The sequence below is a fragment of the Marmota flaviventris genome, chromosome 1, assembly GCF_047511675.1.
Source record: "Marmota flaviventris isolate mMarFla1 chromosome 1, mMarFla1.hap1, whole genome shotgun sequence".
In the NCBI taxonomy this organism is placed as follows: Eukaryota; Metazoa; Chordata; class Mammalia; order Rodentia; family Sciuridae; genus Marmota; species Marmota flaviventris.
Genome location: NC_092498.1, coordinates 78,279,905 through 78,302,404, shown reverse-complemented (window position 1 = coordinate 78,302,404; position 22,500 = coordinate 78,279,905). Strand labels below are relative to the sequence as shown.

Sequence of the window (22,500 nt, the reverse complement as noted above, 5' to 3'; positions counted from 1 at the left end):
GTTTTGAGAGTAATGCTCTTTCCTCAAAACCCAACCAGTACCAGAGAGCAGCTGTCCTTCACCAAGCCAGCCTCGGGAGCTGATACTACTGCCAGCAGTTCACCTGTTTCTCATTAGCTTCAACAACAACAACAAATCTGTATTCAATTGGGAAGTATTGAGACTATCATTTTGGAGACCTTCCCTGTAAAAAGGAACAAGACTTAATTTCTGTTTTAGTCAAACAGAAAGAATTGCCTTCATAATGGATCACTGTTAGGTTGCTACCAGTGGCCCTGGTATTGGATTGCTCAGATTCACATTGTGGCCCAATCCCTAAGTAGAAATACTAACCTAAGACAGGTCTATGAGACTTGGTTTCTCATCTTTAAAAGAGAATTTTAGAGTTTTTACTATGATTAAATGAGATATCACATATAAGGCACTTAGTACATACACTTGGAACCTGAAATACAATGAACACTCAGCATTTGGTAACTACTGTTCAGCAATGTGTGATGTCCGAATTTCACAGAGAAAGCAACCCTAGCCCACAATGGCCAAGGTATTCTGCAAAATATCATTTGTTAGGGAAACTGTGCTTTCCTTATGGAGAAAAAAAATGCCCAAGATAATCACTGAATTTTTCATTGACTGCAAGTGCCACATTCATTGTACTGATTTTCAATTATTCATTTATAAATAAATTAATGTACAGCTCCAATTCACAAAATGGAATAATTTAGGGCTGAAAATCTATGGCCACAGTGGAGATGCAATAATCTTGAAAATAAAATAAGTGAGTTTAGAAACACAGAAAAAAAAGACTTTTTAAAAAATGTAAGTTTGTTCTCTCACACATCATTATAACAATTAATATCTAAGTAAGATTAATTTGCTTCCTTTCAAAATAGAAGTGACTTTTCATAACTAATTAAATAATATTTCCTCTTTTAGAAAGAATATGTCATTTCCTAAATGGGAACAATTCTTATTTATTTACTTTGGGCTGCTCCTCTGTGCTTTTGTGATGCTTCCTTTAACAGGGGTTCTCAGCATTGGGTGTACACTATGATCACCTTGGAGATTCAAGGGATGCCCATGCCTATACCTCATATAGTTCAAACTACATTGAACTCATTGAGATGACTGATGGATCTGGTTCAGATTTTTACCTTCTTTTTTTTTTTTCCAGTTCTCCAGGTGATTTGAATACATATTCCAAATTGAAAATCACTAGGTTCTCCAACATCTTTCAAATAACAAATGATATCTTTTGCCTTGTTGAGTGCTATCTATAAATAAAGTTGTTTTACTCTAGTCATAAAATCATTGGCTGTGAAAGCCAGTTTTGACCTTTCTAGCACAGGACTTTGATTTCCCTGGATTCTAATCAAACACTTTCGTGAGATTCCCATTCATTAATATTCCTAATAAAGTCAGATAGGATGAAATATGTAGGAAGACCACACTGTACACAGAAACTTGATTAGAGTACTAATGAAAATAGGACAGGCAAGATGCAGAGGAAAGTAGGCACTGCAGTATTTTTTAAGAATTTAGGCATGATACTACTTTTGTAATAGCTAAAATTACAAATCTCAATGAGAAAAAAAGTAATTCTGAGAAAACCACCACAAGAAGCACGGCAGTATAACATTAAAATATTTACACAATCATATAGCTACTCTGAAGTCCTTTTTTATTCACTACCCTGAAAAATTGCAAATGAATATGCTAGATTGTGACTGTGGAACAATGAGGGTTAAGAGAACAAGACAAGCATACAAAACTTATCTGGATCTAATGACAGATAACAACAAAGAATATAATTTATATATTTTGAAGGCAATATTTGTATTTCCCTGGGTTATTGAATAGTGCCTCTTTATGCATACTCATTATGAGAATGGTAAAATAAAATAAGTTTCAAGGCACTCTCAGAGGACATGGTGAAGAAAGCCACTTGACAGCCAAGATACTTCACAATTTATGTTATTTGTCAATAATATTTTAGTTCAAAGACTGTTTCAAGTGACAAAATTAGAGAACTATTCTGCCCATCTTATACGAGCATAACCTCCCCATAAGCAACCTCTTCTGCTGGGGAAAGATGAAATAAGGTAGAAAAAAAGAATCCAAGAAAAGCCCCAAGGATTTAAAACTGATTAGGTTCACAAAAACAAGAACAGAGGTTGAGAAAATTGTTGACATTTGTCTCCTTCAAGTCATTGTAATTATTAAGTAAGTAGAATCCTAAGCACGGGTAGAAAAATTCAGGATTGAGAGATCGGTGTGTGCTCATTTAAATATTTAAGAATCTTTTTTCAATGCCTCATATGTTCATTGACTGGCAGCAATAAAGAGGGATGACCCTCCAGCACATTTTAGTTAGGCTTGGGCTTGTCCTGCTTCTCTTTCTTGCAGCTATCAATTGATAAGGGGATGCTTGCTGATTTGATGCTACCCATATTTTCATCTGCAGTCTGTCTTCAGATGGTTCTTAAACTCCTATCTTTGGGTACAACTTCTTTCCCTCCGTTTTCTTCTTAGTCTAGCCCCCAGACAACTAGCACGCTGTGGCTAACGGTACAAACTCTAGAATTAGGTACCTGGATCTAAGTGCTGGATGTTCCACTCAATTTACTTTGAAACTCTGACAGAGCAAGATAATTCGACTCTCAAGGTCTCGATTTCCCCATCTGTAAAATGAGGACAAGAATAGTATCTACCTGAGGGTTATGTATTGAGTTCAATGACCTAAAGAAAATGCAGTGGAAAAGCTCCTGGCTTGTGAATAGAATTAAATGAACACTATCTTTTCTGTCATTATCACTTCTTCATGCTGATTCTACCATCATTTCTGAACTTCTTATTCACCTTTGTTACTTCCAACTGTCTTTCCATCTTCCAATCAGTTGTTGTATCCTGGCTATTCTGCTTTTGAAACACTTTAAATTAAACCTGCCTTTCCATTTCTGTTTCTCTCACTATAGCCTGTTCCCAATGCTTATGGAAGCAAGAATACAAATGGAAGCCCAGCTATCTTCTTTCTAAATTTTTAAAAAGTATAAAGCAAACTATCAGCTGTTAAATAAAATATGTTCTACCCTCCTACCTTTAAAAATATACCTTCCTAATGACCAAGAAAGTCAAGTTTAAATTTAGAACTCTAAAACTCCACAGGGCTATAGGCCAGAAAGTCACAGTAAAAGGAAAACTGGTGCGTAGATTCTGGCCCCAGAACCTTACTGCCAGCCATGACCCACCTCTTTCCCCAACTCAGAACCTCTGGATTTTCTTCAAATTGCCCTCTCCTAAATGATGCCTGTGCAAATCTTACATATCCATCAAGGACATTTCAAACATTTCCTTCTGCAGATTTTCCTTGAGCCAGGTATGATCTCATTCTACTTCAAGTATCCAAATTACTTTATTTCTATATATCTTAATGGAACTTATGGCATTCCACCTCGAATATTTATCAGTACCTTTGTATTTGTTTTCCTGTTCTATTAGATCAGAGGTTCTTCATGTTTGATGCTACCAGCATGTTAAGAATCTCCTGATGAGCTTTATAATATGTATCCCCACCCAGAACCACATACAGGTGGGATTGGGGGTCTGATATATGAGTTTTCAAAGCTCTGATATTGATGCTAATATGCAGCCATCATTAATAAGAATTGTATACAATTCAAAACTCCCTGGGGGAGTGAGGTCTAGAATTTACATTTGTATTCAATACTTTGAGTTGAATTTATATTGATATGTGCTTTCTTCCCCTCCCCTTGCAAAATACTCTCTGGTCTACAGGCCACACATCACTCCTACAGACACAGAAATGATTTATGAGCACTGAGGCATGATGATAGTTTTCTCTAGAGAACCATATAAAAGGAGACTTACCAAAAACTAATGCAACAGTATGGATTAGGTTGTCTACGTTATTATTCTGTATGGTAATCTTACTGATAACATAGTAAATTTATTAAAGGCATGGACAGTAGATTATTCCCAATACCTAGCATAGTATCTGTCACAAAGAGCAGATGAAATCAAAGTTTGATGAGTACATGAATGACTAGAAAATATGTGAACAGAAATTATAAGCTAGCATGACTTCAGAAATTATTTTAGGTTTTTGGTAGCTGAGAATGACCACCACCACTACCCCAGAGATTCCCACATCTTAGTCCTAGAAGCTGTGAATATTGATTGCCTCATATAGGAAAAAAATACTTCATAGATGTAATTAAAGATATTGAGATGGAAAGATTATCCTGAATTATCCAGCTGGGCCCAAGATGCAATCACACCTATCCTTATAAGAGGAAGGCAGAGGGACATTTGACATACAGACATGAGCAGAAGGCAATGTGGCCAGAGAGGCAAAGACCAAAGCAACACAGACATAAACAGGAATGCCAGCAGCCACCAGAAGCCACAAGAGAAAAGGGGTGTGCTCTCCCCAGAGCCTCTGGAGGGGACACGACCCTGATTTCAACCCAGTGAAACTGATTTTAAACTGCTAGCTCCCAACCTGTGAGAGAATAAATTTTTATTGTTTTAAACCATCAAATTTGTGGTAAATCATTACAGGAAACTAATACAAGACAGAAAAGTAATACCCAGAGAGGTAAAGTAACTTGTCCAGAGCCCCAAAATCAATTATGGCAGAGCAAGTTTTTAACAAGGACTCCTTGGATCCTCTGGTACTCTTACTCTTTCCAACTTGCTATGTTGCCTACCACATATTATGGAGCCCACAGGGTACAAGATATGATCTTACAAGATGGAAACTATGAAAAATAGTAAAATGATAAATCCCAATTGTATCAGTGACATATCTGAAATATCAAAAAAATCATTTGACAAAAATGACAAGATGAAGTGTGTATTACAAAGTCCTGAAAGATACTCAGAGAAAATATTTTATTACTCCATAGGCATCAATGTACATCAGCAAATGTCCACAGGATAAGTGTGTGGGGTGGGGATGGTACTCATAAGAAATGCTGGTATGTCAAATCTATACTAACACACCAAAAAGGTGAAGCCAGGCAATTAAGTCATTTACTATTGGGGGTGGGCTAAAGTAGAAAGCTGATATATAATAAAAAAGAGGCATGGCAGATTTCTATTTGCTCAAAAGTGAACATTTCTCCTTGAGAAGGAATCAAAACTGAACATTGTGATTGGACTGGGAAGTGATGGCTTTAGGCATCACTCTTATCAGTGGAGAAAGATTTACAGACACCAGATTCTCCAGTGGCATTCACTGTATCGAGGGGGAAAAAAGAGCAACTTCATATGTGATCATTCTAAATGAATGCTTGATGTGTGGCTCTTTTTTACAATTATACCTTTACATACCACTATAACAAATTCATGACATATTTTCCAAATGAGGAAACTAGAACAAAGGGAGAGTTAGTGAATGGCACATAAAAGATAGGTGTTTTCAGAGCCTGTGCTTAAGTCCTTACGTTTATACTAATTTGTATAACTTTCCTTAATAGATAAATAGATAAAGTAACAAAAATATCCCAAGCAAAGAGATATGGGATTCTTTAGACCCAATGAGTATGAATTTTTTTCCATAGGGGTAGAGAGTAGAGAATGGTCAGGAAGTTGACAGCATCAGAAACAAAAAATTATCAAAACCTCTTTATCCTATATATTGGTTAAGAATATATGACCACAACAGGATGTAAGCATTTCCTTAATGATCCTGCAGTTATAACAAGCAAAATAAACAATCCAGCCTTAACATGTCGCTACTCCCTAAGGACCTCAGCTTCCCCTTGTAGTTTAAGAATTAGTCACTCATTTAGATTGGGACAAGTCCCTACGGATTCAGGGAGTTTGTGATCAACTAATGGGTTGTGGCATTATTGTCAAAGGATGTTACCCCACAGGAGGCCGGACATTGCATCATTCAGGGTAAGACAGATTTGTTAGTGTGTGACAAACAAAGTCTACCCAAAGAGGCTCCCCAGAGCTCTGGGTGAACGACATAGATTGCTTGTCTCTTCCTCATCTGTTCTTCCCATTTTCCTTAGAAACATGAATTTCTAGGGCAGATGCAAAAATAACTTCATCTAACTAGATATATTCCAATATAAGGGATCACATCAAATGCCACACTACAACATTGTCAAGCAATAAATAAAGCCCAAAATACATCTTCAATGGAAACACACAAGAAAGTGTAAGATCCTAACTTGATCTTTATGAAGACTTCAATTATTACATTAAAGTGTTTATAAATTAGTCATTTGAAGTAAGAGGAATTTATAGAGAGATTGGAAAGTTATCAATTTTAAGCCATCTTTCCTTTTTACATATTTTTACCAAAGGTCCTCAGAAATCTAACATATAAAAAAGTTACCATTAACACAGTAAGCAAAAAATTTCATTAAGTTTTCAAAGTTTAAAGAATGCTGGACCTATGGATTCTAAACTAACATAAAATAACTTACTGCTTACCCACTACTCAAAATCCTTTTACTTTTTCCACTATTCTTAGCTATGGTGTATATCTGTTGTGAGAGGGAAGTGGCTTAGAAGAATTGGAACAGGGAGAAGTCCAGGTTTATAAAAATAGAAGGGTCTGCTTCTATTACTGTGTTAGATAAAACAGCTCCCAACTTGGCAAATTTTCCACATTGAAGAAACTCAATAGAAGCCCACAGGTTTTGCAATCAATGACCACTCTATTGTAATGTTCAAGGCATAGACAAGAAACCTCAAAAAGGGGGAAAACATTTCAAGGGGTAGTACTAAATGGAGACAAAAGAATGAGATTTGTCACTCAGAAGATGTGAATAAAGAACAGAGAGTCAACAAATGAGTAAATAATAGAAAATCAGAGGAAGGGCCATGATTCACAACAGAGAGGAAGTAACTTGGTTTTGCTCAGGTATCTTCAACTTCCTTCTCCAAGCACCATCATCACGATCATCAGTCCCTTCCCAGGGTGTCTTTTCATTCTTCATTTATTTGGCTCCTTTAATGTGCTAGGCAATTTGTTACTCACCTAAGCGAGAAACAATAAATAAAATGATCAAGTGAGTCCTTTATATTTCCCAAAAAATGGGAGCTTAAGAAGACATGCTTTGCCCTCCGAAATCTCAGGGTATCTGAGGAAGACGAACCCCAACACTGAGAGATGAATTGATAGAAGTAATAAATGTCAGGGTCACCCAGGAACACCTCACAGAAGAATGGAGTCAGGGCAGGGTCTTGTAGGAACACTTCCAGAAGTAAGGAAGGTGCATTGAGAGATCTGCAGGTAGAAAATCTGGACCTAGGGATGGTACACACAGCTCGGTGTGCTGAACAGAACAGGATCCACTGAGGAGAAAAAGGAAGACAAACCTCAAAAGGGCACAGAATCCTCATGTGCCTTAGAAGTAATAGTCACTGACATTTCCTTAGAAAGGAAAAGGAGACTTCATCATTATACAAAATACATGTATGAAGATGTGAATTTGGTGTCAACATACCTTATATATAATCAGAGATATGATAAATTATTGTATAATGGTGTATTAAGAATTGTAATGAAAATAAATAAATAAATAAAAAGAAAGGAAAGTGACAGGATCAGACTTAGGCAAAAGGAGGATTCATCTCATAGTCAAAAACAGAATTCAAAAATACCATAAAACCCAGAGACAGAGCCAGTCCTTTTCTGGCAACTAAGTACTAAGTACTAAGAGTACTCATCCAATAGCCCTTTCTTTTCTCCCTTTGTCCTCATAGATTTCATTTTTTAAAACTTAGGAGATGAAACTCAAGTCCTATGTAGAGTTAGGTGACATAAAAGAAAAATAAAGAAAACTAAGAAAGGTAAGAAGGCAGATGGGTAAGCAGATTATCAGTTCTCCCGACAGAAGGGGAAATGAACTCCACTTTGATATCCGTTATTGAAATTTAGAGATTCAATAGTACACATTACCTAACACAAGTCATGGTATGCATTATTTTTCCTCTTTTTATCTTATTTATTTATTTTTAAATAACATTTAAAAATAACATTTAAATTCCAACAACAGTGGAATGCATTACAATCCTTATTACACATATGAAGCACAATTTTTCATAATTCTATATATAAAGTATACTTTATATACTTTTCCTCTTTCTATAATTGGCTTTCCAAATTTTTATTCTAATTTCTAGGTCTTTTCACAAACATACCATGACCCTTTAAAAGTCTTCTTTTCAATTTATTTTTTCACTGTGAATGTAAAACCAAAATGATACATTCAATCCTCCTTCATTTAAAAATAAAGCATGATAATATAGGCATTAAGCACAAAGATATTGATACATTCAAACATAACAAAAAATTACTCAAAAGAATCTTCATATTTAGAAACTTTCATTCTCTTAAAATACTTTTGAAAATAACTCTAATTGTATTTCAATGTAACATATAATGAGAGGAGTAGGATTTTTGAAGATCTCAAAATCACCAGATTTATCATTTATTTCAACAGGCTATACACCCTGGACAGATATAACATGACCCAAAATATCCACGTCCATGAACAATTTAGGCAAATACCTAGACTCCCAGTGACAAACCAAACAGGTAACCATAATAACTTGAAATGATTTTTTCATATCATATAGAAATTTAAAAGAAGTATCCAGGATAAAGTTCCAGCTTTTCCTGTAACTACAGCAATCTTGAATCTCTAGAAAGTACTGTAAATCTTAAGATCAGAAAAACACAGGTGAGGTAAAGTAGCCTTTCCATCAACAGTAGACCTGCAGGTGTTGCCACCTTACATTTCTCCAGAATCAAAAATTCATGGGTGATTTTTCTTAATAATTTGTCATTTCAACATTTGACCTTGATTTCTGAAGAACACATTCTTCAAAGAGCAAAAGACAATGGTGAGTGCCCACATAGGTACCATTATGATTACCTCTAACCGGACTCTCAGACTTAGGAGAAAAGGTTAATTACCCAATTATATCTGAAGAACAGCCATCTATCTTAAGAGGAAAGAGCCTTATATTACTAAATGCCAGAAACTTGTCATGAGAAAAGATTTCAAAAAATTTCATACGCTCAGAGTTTCCCCATTTCCTATAAATTGATATAAGATTTTAAAAGAAAACCCACTAACAGTTTAGTCATGAGCCTTTCATTTTGGATACCACAGTATCTCCAAATCAACACAAATCAACACATAAGCAACTGATATAAAAATAATTTAATCACAATTTGCAAGGACAGGAATGGTAAAAATCAAAACCACAAAAATGCCTCAGTTCTGGAAACTCAGAATGTTGCAAATCTAAATAGCAAAGACAAAGAACCAAGAGAACAAAGGAGGGAGGGAAGACAAGTGGAAGAAATGCAAGAAATTAAAAAGAGCACATGTATTTTGCTCATAAAAGAGATCTATGTGCTTACTTAGAACTTACTATATTACCACTAATTTAACATTGTTCTAAGCTAATAAATCACAACACACACACACACACACACACACACACACAGAGAGAGAGAGAGAGAGAGAGAGAGAGAGATTTGGAATTCAAGAACTAATCTTAAGCCCTACAGAAGAAAAAAATTCTATACCTGTCCCACATAATGCTATAAACAAAAGGCTGTCCATGTATCTTTTGCAGAGATACCAAAATCTTGCTCATTAAACTTTTGAAAACACATATCCTAGTATTGTTTTATGATTATGTTCATGAAAATATCAGTGAAAAACAGGCATTTATCAACCATTGTATGTTAGGACTAGATTTTTATCATAATATTTAAAACTATAAAATTATTTAAAAATATGACCCTAACATGCAATAAACAGCAAATATGTGGCTGGGAATATAAAATTTAAAATATTTCTTTAGCATATATGCCATTGTAATTTCAAATAAGCCAATATGACTTTTATGTGAATTAAGAACACATAATAATCTATATTAGATATTTTATTCACAGTGTTTGGAATAAGAACTCGAGTTTTTTAATGGCTACTTTAGCCATTAAATATTTAGCATTATTCATAAAGAAAACTTACTTAGGCAACTTTTTGAAAATGTAGCAAACTGATTTGCCCTGTTCTCTTTAAAGAAACCTTTAGTTAACTTTTAAATAATTAATTTAATCAAGAATATAATATCTCACACACACATACACAATACAAATTTTTTAAAACTGCCAATAAAATGTCAATCCTGAAACTGAAAAAAATAGTATAATGTAAAATACTCAATAATAAGCCACACCATATACAAATATGGTATAAATGTTCAAGACACATGTACTGCTAGAGACTGGCCAGTTCTTCACCAAATCCGTTTCCACCTCTTCCTGGACTACTGCTGGACTACATTTCCCAGTCTCCTTTGCTTTCAGATGTGGCCATGTGACAAAATTCTACTCCATAAAATGTGAAGGGAAGTGATATCCCTATGGAAACTTCCCACAAACAACCCATTTCTTCCATTTCCCTTCCAACAGTTCGATGAAAACAGATGCACATTCACTTTGGAATTCATGAATTGAAGAAATAAGAGCCACAAGCTGGAAGCTACATGAGGTCCTGGAAAGCCAGAGAAAAAGAACAGCCCATCACTCAGGATAACCCTTTTACTTTATTTGAGAGAAAGGACCTTGCTTTCTGTTTCAACTATATTATGGGGTTTGTTTGTAGTGTTATAATAATGGAAACAATGAGAAATCCACAAATTGAATTACCCACAAAAATTAATTTAATTGTGAGAAGCAAATTTGAGAATACATAAAATGTGCAAAATATATACTGAACATTTTGGGAAAAGGTTGCCCCTCAGGAATTGAAGAATGAATACAAGAATGAATAAAATTACTTCTATGGTTAATATTTCGAACGTAAATATCAGACAGAGAAGTTCAGACTTAGAAATAGCAAAAGAACAAATAACTGTGAAGTTAAAAGTAGAAAAGAAAATCCAAAGCAATAGTTAATAAATTTATTTCACAGTGTTTCCCATAATTACTATACCCCGTGTTCAAATTCAGTCACAATAAACTTCACAGGCCTAATTTATTATTCTGGAATATTTTTCTTCAGTACTATCTGAAAGAGATAACTGGCCAGAAGCCTGACATGATTTAGTTCTATAAAGCTTCTTGTGTTGCGATTTGACTTGTATTTCACTACAAAACCAAGTGATCATATTCATCCATAGGGAAACCATAACCTACATGATTTGTTCTATGACTCTGTTTCATTTAACATCCATTTTTTATGGTAAAATGTTGTGAGCAAACTGAAGAAAAAAATACCCAATTGATATTTGTTTGTAGCTTTGTCCTGGTTTTAGTTTCCTACTTAATGACTAAATGGCACCACAGTGGGTAATGCACTGGAGTAAAAGTGGTGAATCATTAAAGAGTTCGTAAATTTTAAAAACAGGGGCAGGCCTTCTGGGTCCCATATGCTTCCAGAAAACCCGATGTTGTGCTGTATTAATTGAACCGTGAAGCTTTTATTAGTTCTCTTTAAAAATGCTTGCAGTGGAGCTTTTATTAATGTTTGCCCTCAAATTGTTTATACTACTTAGCATTTCCATGACAATTTATATTTCAAAGAACTTTTTGATCATTAGTTAAACCTATTCTACATTTATATAAGAGAATTCAGCTGTTTAGCAAAACAGAGGCATGAAGGGAAATCCCTTAACTAATTTTTGCCCACCATTCACCAATGAAAAAATGAACAGAATACGAGATCTTGCTACAAACTTAAGGCTTTTATAAACAGCCTGGTTCTCTCACTTCACATGAGTAGAATCATTGTTATAAGTGATCCCACAAATGTGAAGAGGAAGGAAAGTTTTATACAGTAAGCTTTAAAAACGAATACAACAGAACCTCGCAACACAACTACAGCCACTCTATCTTCCAAACTTACCTAAAATACTACAAGGCCAAAGCACTGCACAGTTCTAAGGGGCATCATGCACACTGAGAGTTAGGCTTGGAAAATTCCTCTGGATGCATTTTTAACAAAATTACAACATGGAAATTAGACTCATTAAAATTAAGATCATACTGAAATCATTTTAAGGTCAATGCAGTCTAATTACTTACTTTTAAAAGGGTTCAGGCTCCAATCATGTTTTCTAAAATCATGGAATCATACTAAAAAACTGCCTTAGGTTAAAAGAGGTTTAAACTTCTTTTGAAGAAAAAATAATGCACTCTAAGCATCTTTTTTGTCCATCTCCCCATCAAACCAGAATGGCTTACATAGTAGAGAATACCTGTAAACCCCCTGGATTTTCCCCACAAATTATTGCCTCCTCTAGATTTCAACAGCATTTTAGCTATTGTATTTATTTATCATCAGAAAAAAAATAAGATAATTATGAAGTCTTAACTCACAGGACAGAAACTTCTATCTCGCATTGGACACAGGATTTAATGATGTTATGTTTTGTTTTCATAGAGTCTCAAAATGAGAAACTCTAGTACTACTAGTCAGATTAAGTTTATGTGCACTTCGCCAAGGGTAGGGAAGAGCACTAAAATGTATTAAATTACCTAGTACCTAACTCTCCCTTCCCTCCAGGACTATAGCACAAGACTTTTTAGGGAAGGAGGCTGGGAATCAGCCCCAGGCGATTTTTATTATCTGACATATTTGGGAAAAACTAAATTAAAGGAGCCCCAAAATCTTCCCTTCTGAGATCTGGAAATTCTGATAAAAGTAAATTACTAGAGTTACTATCCATATCAAGTAAATGAAGTCTTAGGCCTAGATTTATTAAAATAACTCATGACACTGAATGGACCAAAATATTAACATTTCTATATCTCCTTTTAAATGGTTTTGTCCATAAAGTTGACCAAATATTAGTATTCTTTGTGTTCCTATTGGGTAATACACTGCCTGGCATAAAACAGACATCTGGTAAGTTCTGAATGAATGAACAGCTCCACTGCAACAGTTAGCTGTCAATCATATCCAGACAGTCTTCCCTCCATTCAGGCTTTTCAATGCCAAAAAGAATACCCAACACTAACTTAGAACATTATTGAAGCAGCAAGATTAAAACAAAAACCAATGAATTCTATATACAAAAATCAGCACTTATTATTTGACTGAAAATGTGATCAAGACAGTAACAGCATGTACTTAATATCAATTGTATTTGAATATGGACAGAGAAAACATTTCTGAGAATAGTGTCAATACATGTAGAATATAAGAATTCACACTATCCCAGAGCCAGTTTTCAAAGAAAACATAAACAGGATGAATTACTAGCTATTAAAGAATTTCTGGAACTACTGGAGTGCGTCTATTTTTCTTTCTGGTGCATGATAACTCCTGGGAGCCATTTGTGGAACAACAGCAAAATAAATGGATGGTGATTGCATAAGACCAATTTCATTATCTTTTTAGATAGTTTTTTGAAAAAAAAGGAGATACATAAGAAACACACTTTTTCAAGTCTAACAATCAAGTTATATTTCACTAGTGAAATATATATGACTCTACAAGATACAGGCTGATAACAACAAAATATTTTTATGGATGAGTGAAGAATATTTTCCTTAATACACACAAAGTGTATTTCAGGCCCTGATCACAGTTTATTACCTAAAATAAATAGAAGATATCCACCCATCTGGCCATTTGCTATGACATTTCTCAATTTCACATTTCATTCATGAAAACTTCTCGGAATTGACTGAAACTTCTAAACAATATTGTTCTGAACCAAACAGGATAATATATAAGAAAAAGAGTCAAAGAAATGTCAGTGACCCTAAAATCTAATGATCTTCATTCAATTGTTGTATCATTTATCTTCCACATTTTCCCTTCTCCTAACTGAACAATTAACTATGGCTGGCAAGAACATTCTCTTTAAAATAGCAGCCTCAAATTTAATTTGCATACTTTAAATCAATTTTCTGGGGGCAGGGTATGCCAACTCCAATTGCCAAATATTACCATAAGAAAATAATATTTGGCCATGGTGGTCTAAATGAAATGCCTCTTTTAACTATGCAATTTTGAAACAATAAATTTACATAAAAATAAATGCACATATATTTGAGTGTTCTCTATATATACATACATATATATGTATATATTTCAGACATTATTTTTAATATATATATATGTGTGTGTGTGTGTATATATATATATATATATATATATATATATATATATATATTTAGTTGTTGATAGACCTTTATTTTATTTATTTATATGTGGTGCTGAGAATCGAACCCAGTGCCTCACACATGCCAGGCAAGTGCGTTACTGCTGAGCCACAGCCCCAGCCCCTCAGACATTATTTTAAGTTCATCTCAATAGAAAGAATAGTAATACAATTATAATTATAGCAAGCAACACAGTTCACACGACACACTTCAACAAAGCTCTGCAAGGGACAGAGAGGGAGGGAGGAAGGAAGTAGGGGAGGTTAGACCCATGATCCCCAGAGTGTGGTCTCCGGGCAGCAAGAGCATGCTCATCACCTTGGGGAATTTGTAAAAATCATGATTTTTGTTCCCATCCAGAACTATTAACTCAAAAACCACTGATACGGGGCTTATCTTCACAAGCTCTCCAAGTGATGCTAATACATGCTAAAGTTTGAGAACCACAGGGCTATATAAGGACTCAAATACAAGAGCCTTTGGTAACTTTTCATCTTCTTAACCAGATGACATAATGCCAATTATAAATCATGGTGTGACTAATGACTCTGGGATATATTCACTATATCCTTTAGAATCAACAAGCACAGTTATACTTCCCTATAACTTCCAGTTCCAAATTCAACATACAAGTTGGAGGTCTGTTGGAAATGTGAAGAAAAGCTGATGAGTCAGTGGAATTCCAAAATAGCTAATCTAGGTGCAGCTCTCCAGAGAGTGAAAATTTTGGCCAGAGGTTTCCCTTTTTGAGCCCTGAATACAATGTTATATAAGCTTTGACCTAGAGAGTTGGATAAGTGAAGGACAACATGCTGAAGAATCCTCCTATAATGAACCAAGCAGAAAACTCTTTTAACAATTTGTCTGTGACTGTGGTGTTTGACCCTACTCCATCATTCTCAAAACTTGGGTTGCATTTGTTCAAAAAGTCACATTATAGTTTGGATATGAGGTGTTCCCCCAAAACTCCTGTGTTAATGCAGAAATGTTCCTAGGTATGAAACTACAAATTGGTGCAACCACTCTTGAAAACAATATTGAGATTCCTCAGAAAACTTGAAACGAAACCACCATTTGATCCAGTTATTTCACTCCTCACTATATTCCCAAAGGACTCAAAATCTGCATACTATAGTGATACGACCTCATCTGTGTCTATAGCAGCTCAATTCACAATAGCTAAGCTATGGAACCCACCTAGATGTCTTTCAACGGATGAATAGATTTTTAAAAATGTGGGACCTATACACAATGGAATGTTACACATAAAGAAGAATGAAATTATGGCATTTGCTAGTAAATGGATGGAACTGGAGACTATCATACTAAGAGAAATAAGCCAATCCCAAAAAACCAAAGGCCAAATGTTGTCTCTGATTTGTGGATGCTGACTCACAACAAGTAGGGATGGGGAAGTAGGGGGAGGAGTGGAGGTTCACCAGATTGGACAGGGGGAAGTGGAGGGAAGGGAGGGGGGATGGAAATGAGAAAAACAGTAGAATGAATTGGACATAACTTTGCGGTGTTCATATATGAATACACAAGTAGTGTAACTCCAGATCATGTGCAACCACAACAATGGGAAGTTATACTCCATGTATGTATGATATGTCAAAATACATTCTACTGTCATGTATAATTAAAAAGAACAAATAATTTTTAAAGAAAATAAATTTCTGAAGACTAAAAAAAAAAGGAAACAAATTTTCCAAAGTAAAATGATTGAATTATGAGAGCTGTAACCTAAATCAGTCCATCCAAGTTTTAATAACCTAACTAGGTGGTAATTGTAGGCAGGTGGGGCATGGCTGGAGGAGGTGGCTCACTGGGGCATGCCTGTGACCCTTCCTCTTTCTCTCTCTGCTTCCTGGCTGCCATGAACTGAACAGCTTTCCTCTACTGTTCCCTTCTGCCATGATGTTCTGCCTCCCCTTAGATCCAAAACAATGGAGTTGGCCCACATAAACTAAACCTCTGAAACCAGGAGCCAAAATAAACTTTTCCTTCTCTAAGTTGTTCTTGTTGGGTATTTTGGTCACAGCTATGAAAAGCCAACACAGTTACCCTGCTCCTGGAGGAATGGGTGTTGGCTCTACTGATCACAGCACTACGTGAGCCTCACATATCACTCTTGACTCTGAGGAAGCAGGTGTTGAGATTATAATTAAATATGTATATAGGAAACAGGAGCGGCAGCAAAGAAGGGTGGAGAGGAAAAATATCCTTCCTGTGTGTCAAAGAGATAGAGGTGGAGTCAACCCACAAGCTGACTTCCAAACCCCACAGCATACTTTAAAAACAAACTGACACATAATAGGTCAAAGAGACTATGGGTACAAATTAGATTCCAGTATCATATTTAATATTCATAACTTCATGAGATTCAATCTGAATATTACATTAGAAGCAAAAGAATAAAGCCCAGTTCTCAGAGAACAATACAAGTGAAAAAAAGTTGCCCAGAAAGCAAACTGGGTTAATAGAGGATTAACTATACAATGCAAAGTTCAAGATTTATTATGAACTAATCTTCATCAGAAAGAAAATGTTCCTTCATGACTTAAATTGCTTGGTTTGAAGCAACACAAAGCAATATCTCTCACAAGAAGTCTGTATCAGTTGAAAAAGCAAAAAGACTGACCGGGCTGCACTGGTGAGCTCATCATGGGATACAGAAGGGCTGATAGGCTAGGATGCAGATTCACAGGCTTTCCTTCTCTGGTAGAGGCAGTCCAAGAGCCAGAGGAGAAACCTAGGATGTAAGAAAAAGACAAAGGGTAAGGTACAAATTATGTCAATCACACCAAAAAAAAGAAACCGATTTGGCCTTGAACCCCAACTCAGCCACAGTTGACTAGATGGGTCTCTATAGCAATCACCTCAGCTTCCTCAGTCTCTAGCTATCAAAGAGAAAATGTTCCATTCCTGCTTAGAGCACAGGAATATTGTGAGCACTGAAATAAAATAATGGGTGAAGAAGAAATCTGTGGAAAAGCACTTCATATAACTAAAATGACTTTACTGTTCCCTAGCTATTATCAGAACTATAGAGATTAAAATTATTTTTTGGCTATTTGGATATAAATCTCTCACTACACAGCATTTTAAACTCATTGCCAAATATTCACTTCTAGACGTAGGACCTGTTAGTAAAAGAAATTTTTAATGGCCTAAAAAAGGAACAAACAGTTCATACACTGTAAGAGTGGCAGAAAACTCCCATTATAATTTCCATTTCTTGAAGTCTTTTGCAATCTTGTTCCAGCTAAAAGTAGTAACAGTGGTAGTCCTTCTAGGAGTGGCACCAACAGGATGGACTCCTTGAAAGGAATTTAAGGGACTTTCTGCTTTTAATTTGAATGTACTCCCACTTATAGACACTTCAGCAGAGGAAAAGCAATAGGGAGAACATTTCCCCAACAGTTTACTGGAATGTCAGACTGTAAAAAAAGAAGAGCTTTTAAAGTTACACTCCATGAGTTTCTTACTAAAATAGTATATCCCAATTGCACTATTTTTATAGACAGATGCTGTAACTCTGAGAATTGTACATCTCTTTATCTTGAGAATCCAACATATTTATTGTGACTCGTTTTCCCATCAGTATTTTGAAAGTGTTATTACTATTTTTGCCCAAAAGTATAAAGCCAGATATAAATACATATTTTCTTTGAGGAACTATATAGCACCAAGAATATCTATAATATTTTAAATTATCTCTAAATAGAAATGTTCTATTTAGTTATTGAAACAACTCAGTAGAATCATCAGATCTAACAGGCTTCTTCTCATCCAAACTTTAGTGCTTGTTATAGGTATTGAGATTTAGTAACAATAAAAATGTACATTCTATAAATTCCCTTCAAAAATATTGATGTACTTATTTTATTAGAGTTGTTTAAAGAATCTTAATTTATGTCAATAAGAAATATCAATAAGAAAGCAGCATTCTCTCCATAAAGATGAAAAATTAAGAGCACAAAATCTTTTCTTTAAATTTTTTTATCAGGACATTAACATTATAACATACTAGCTAAGTTCCTCATAGTTACAAGGTTTTTTTTACATGTATCACTATATTTGACACTATTTTTACATGAAACACCCTAACATAATTTATGTCTCAGCCCCCCACCACCACCTGATAGGTGAGAAAATCAATTTGTTCTCTGCTTAATAATTATATAAAAAATTAAATTTACTGGAATTTGACTTTATCTAAAATTAACAAATGTGGCCTTAAAATTTTGCCATTTTTATTCTTTCAGATTATACTCTGAAATACTCCACAATCTCTAGATACATTTTTTCTAGATACATTCTTGATTCTCACTCTCAGAATCTGATTTTAAATTAAGAACAACAAATAGCAAGGAATAGGAAACCTCTAGAGAATGTAAATAGAGAAGTAAAGCAGCCCTGAAAAGTACATTTCATCAAAAGCATAGTCTGTCTTTTAAAAAAAATGTTTTTATTCTATAATGTCACTTTATACAATTAGTAACTTGTATATTTACAAATACAACTCGATTTAACAATTTCCTGGAATTTAACTTCTGGTAACTTCTGCCACTTATCTCCACAAACAACATACATAACACCTGCCTGTGACATGCTGGTTTGTGGCTAGATATGCAACTACTGTGTTTTGATTTCATAGCTCCAAACTGAAGTTATAAAGTGAATCTGAGATGGAAAAAGGAATCTAGCTTCAAAATTTCACTGTTTCTGAAATTTAGACAACTCTCTTTGCCATTTGACCTTTCAAATAACTGTCTGATCGTGACCCATTCTTCTAACATTATGAAAGTCATTATTTGAACATCTTTACAAAGAAAATTAATAGACATCTCTATGTTGATATGTATTAGTTTCTGTTTATTGTATTTCCAGCCCTAATCAAGTACAATGAACCCAAGTTATCACTACTACCACTGCACAACTGGAAATATGGTCATCTAAAGAGTTCTCCCTAAATGTTCCAGAGGATGAATCTGCAGTACGCACACATACAGTGATGTGTGGAGGTGTCACAAATTACAAATGCTTCCCTCTCCTACTGACCACAGAATCAACACACTAGCAGCCTAATTCACAAGAATCTTACATTTATTAAGATGACTTTTAACTGCTTAGAATAAAAGAGAGATCAGTGACAATGGGCAACTTATTGTCAAATTTTCCCACACTTCTTAATCCAAATGGGCTGCAAAACTTATGGACTGTTTAGAATGAAAAAGTTTTCCCCTAGTACATTTGCCATTCTTATAATAAATGAGTAATAGCAGAAGGCCTTCAAACAGGTAGATAATCCAAAAATCAATAACAAAAAAATGCAGATTATTTTTGAATATGAATTATCAAAGCATACATTATAAACATATCTTTTTTCAATTAATAGTTCCAATTAATTCAAATATGAGTTGCCCATGTTACGAAAATATATAGTTACATACTGAAGAAAAATAACAGAGAAGTGAAAAGAAAACAAAACTGCTGCTATGAAACCTTATCTCTCGAGATCCAGGAATGGTTATTTTGGCTCTGACTACCATTTGGACCCACAAAAGGGGGTGATCTCTCCCTACAAGGTGATCGACTCTGAAAGTAAGTTACTGATATAACATCTTGGGACGTTGCACAGAACAATCCAAGGGGGTGACCTCTTGCAGTGTCTCAGCTTGCCCATGCAACCAGGAAGAATGCACTAACAGGCAGCATTACTCCAGCCGACATTACACTCCTTGACATCATTGTGGCAATCTTTCCATAGGTCTTTTGGCCATTTCTTACCTGCTCAACAGTAACAACACTGCACATCAGCAGAGCTTAACAAGTCACAAAGGATTTGCACATGGGTATCTCTTCTGATCTTCACAATAACCCTTTGGAATATACCAAATAAGTTGTTATCACTCCCATTCCACAGATGAGGAGTTTAAAAGGTTTGTTCATGAACCTGTATTTGGGAAATGAAAGGACTGACTTTTTGCCAGTGCTCTCTTTGTGATACACAAGGAATTATAGGCCATTCTAGGAAAGCTGTTTGAATATCAACACCCTGTCTACCTAGCCATGGCAATTCCAGTAGTAATTCACGGAGTTACGGGTCTCCCTTACTAATGAACCTATCTAATCATTTAGCAGACTGAACTTTCTCACAAAAGATAATAAATGACTCGAAAAGTTGGGATAAAAATCTACAAGTCATGTCCCAGGAGAAGCTTTCAAATTTGACTTGGACTTCATGATCCCTAAACCCAAATAATCCTTGGGGTTTTAACCATATTCTGAGTTTCATATTATATCTTTCCCCACCACCACCACCACCACCACCCTTTTGAACAACTGCTATTATTTTGGACAGTGCTACCAATAAAGCAGAATGCTTTTGTAGTCTAGCAGCTATCAAAAACCTCATTTGTGCATCTCTAATATAGCTTTCCCGGACTTAGGGCAAGTCATAATGTACAATTCAGTCTAGTCATTCATTCAGCAGCAAGTCTCTCTCTTCACAGATGGAGTCATTAGCTGTGATTCCTCTATACAAGTGAGTTTCATAAGCTAACTCAATTTATCACACACACTGTGCAGATAGTTGATTGGTGAGATAAGTCCACTGTGCTAATGCATTAAGCACCAGGCCCTCAGCCCCAGACTCTCTCTTATACCTCAGAACCTGAAATAGAAGCACTTGAAAATTGCTTTTAAGACCTACTCAATGCAACAACCCTAATTGAGTAAACATAAGACACTCTGTCACCCACGATAGAAACCTGGGATTCTATTTCATGTCTCTGTTTTGTGCTTTTCCCAAAGAAAGTGACTAAAGCCAGAGCATCTCTTTCATATCTGAGCCCCCCACCACCACTTTCCACTTCAACTAATATTGCTTGGTTCAAGTAATTTTTCTTATTTAGACTTCTTAATCGAGACTTCTAATCTGGCATCACTGTTTCCAGGCAATGTATGAATGAATGAATTTGCAAGTAAATAAAATCTGGTGACATAAAAACTCCTCAACTGCATTCAAATTCCTTCATAATCAGTATCCTCCCACTTCCTCTTTGCTTCTTTTCCTCACATATAACTCTTATGGTTCTAAGCAATCTGTCATTGCTCCTAGCATGATGTGCAATACTATTAACTACTACCGAGGCACATGCAGTGGCTAACCAGAATGAACACTTGTATGAGCGCTAGTATGGCTATACTGCAGCACATCAACTATTAGTCTGATTATTCCTGTATAATATCATTCACATTCACATCTCTAGGTTTTTGCACTTCCATCAGCAAAGGATACTACCACCTTTTTCTACCACCTACCTTGAATTCTATAAGGCATGTTCAAATGAGAATTCTTAACCAGGTACTCCAAGTAAAAGGACAGATTCTTCATCTAGATTCCCACTGTATTTCACCATATCTATATAATAACACCCTTTATGTTAGACAATAATAACACCTCCTATATAAGTATTCTCATCCACAATAACCCTGTGTTCTTCAGCTCAGAGACTGCACTATATTCATGCCTGAAACCCCCACATCTAGCACAGACCCTGGTGCATGGCAGGTGCACAGTGAATTCTTGATGAATGAGTAAACAAAGGGATAGAGCTAAGCCAACAAACCTGTAGTTTCCTGATTTGGGGGCAAACTCATTTATCCAATTTGTTATTATAGAATTATGCAGAACTAGAACACAGTCCTTTGATTTGATCAGAGAAAGAAAGAAAAATATTCTAGAGTTCAGGCCAGGAAGAACAGTTCCAGATGGAGTGGGTACCTTCATGGATGGGTGTTAAACGTCAGGCACCTGCCAAAAAATTGTCATGAATGATGTTGTCCAAAACAGGGTAATCTCCCTATCTGTTCAGGTGAAGTGATTTTTCTGATCACTGGAAGCATTCGGCTTCTCAGTTTCTTATTAATTTTTGCTTTTCTCTCTACAAGGAAATCCACATTCTTATTAGACAAGTTACACAAGCTCAAGTTTGCATCAAAATAATCGAAGCACATTCATCAAGACACAAGAAAGTGGAATACAAAGATTTGTTCCCTTTAACTTCAGGAGCAGAAGCAGGATTGTTCTCATGATCCTCAGAATGTTCCTGACTATATTTATTTTGTCTAAGGAACAGGATGCTGGGAAGCCTGGAAGCTCTGATAATGGGAAAACTGATGGACACAGGCAAGAGCCACGCCAATGTTGCGATTTATGATTTAACCTTCCCTAAGGCCACAACCCAAACCTGGTGTACTAAGTCACCAAACACACTGGCAAAGACTGGTGTATCGGTTCATTTCAACTC

At 35.5% G+C, this 22,500-nt stretch overlaps 1 protein-coding gene across 1 annotated transcript in view; it reads right to left on the bottom strand.

Moving 5' to 3' along the window:
- Positions 1-22,500, bottom strand: part of Hdac9 (histone deacetylase 9) — an 861,354-nt gene that overhangs the window by 774,177 nt on the left and 64,677 nt on the right. The window contains exon 2 of the mRNA XM_071613675.1: positions 16,824-16,934. Within this exon, the coding sequence (XP_071469776.1) occupies positions 16,824-16,848 (25 nt within the window). The 5' untranslated portion in view covers positions 16,849-16,934. The remainder of the gene's footprint in view (positions 1-16,823; positions 16,935-22,500) is intronic.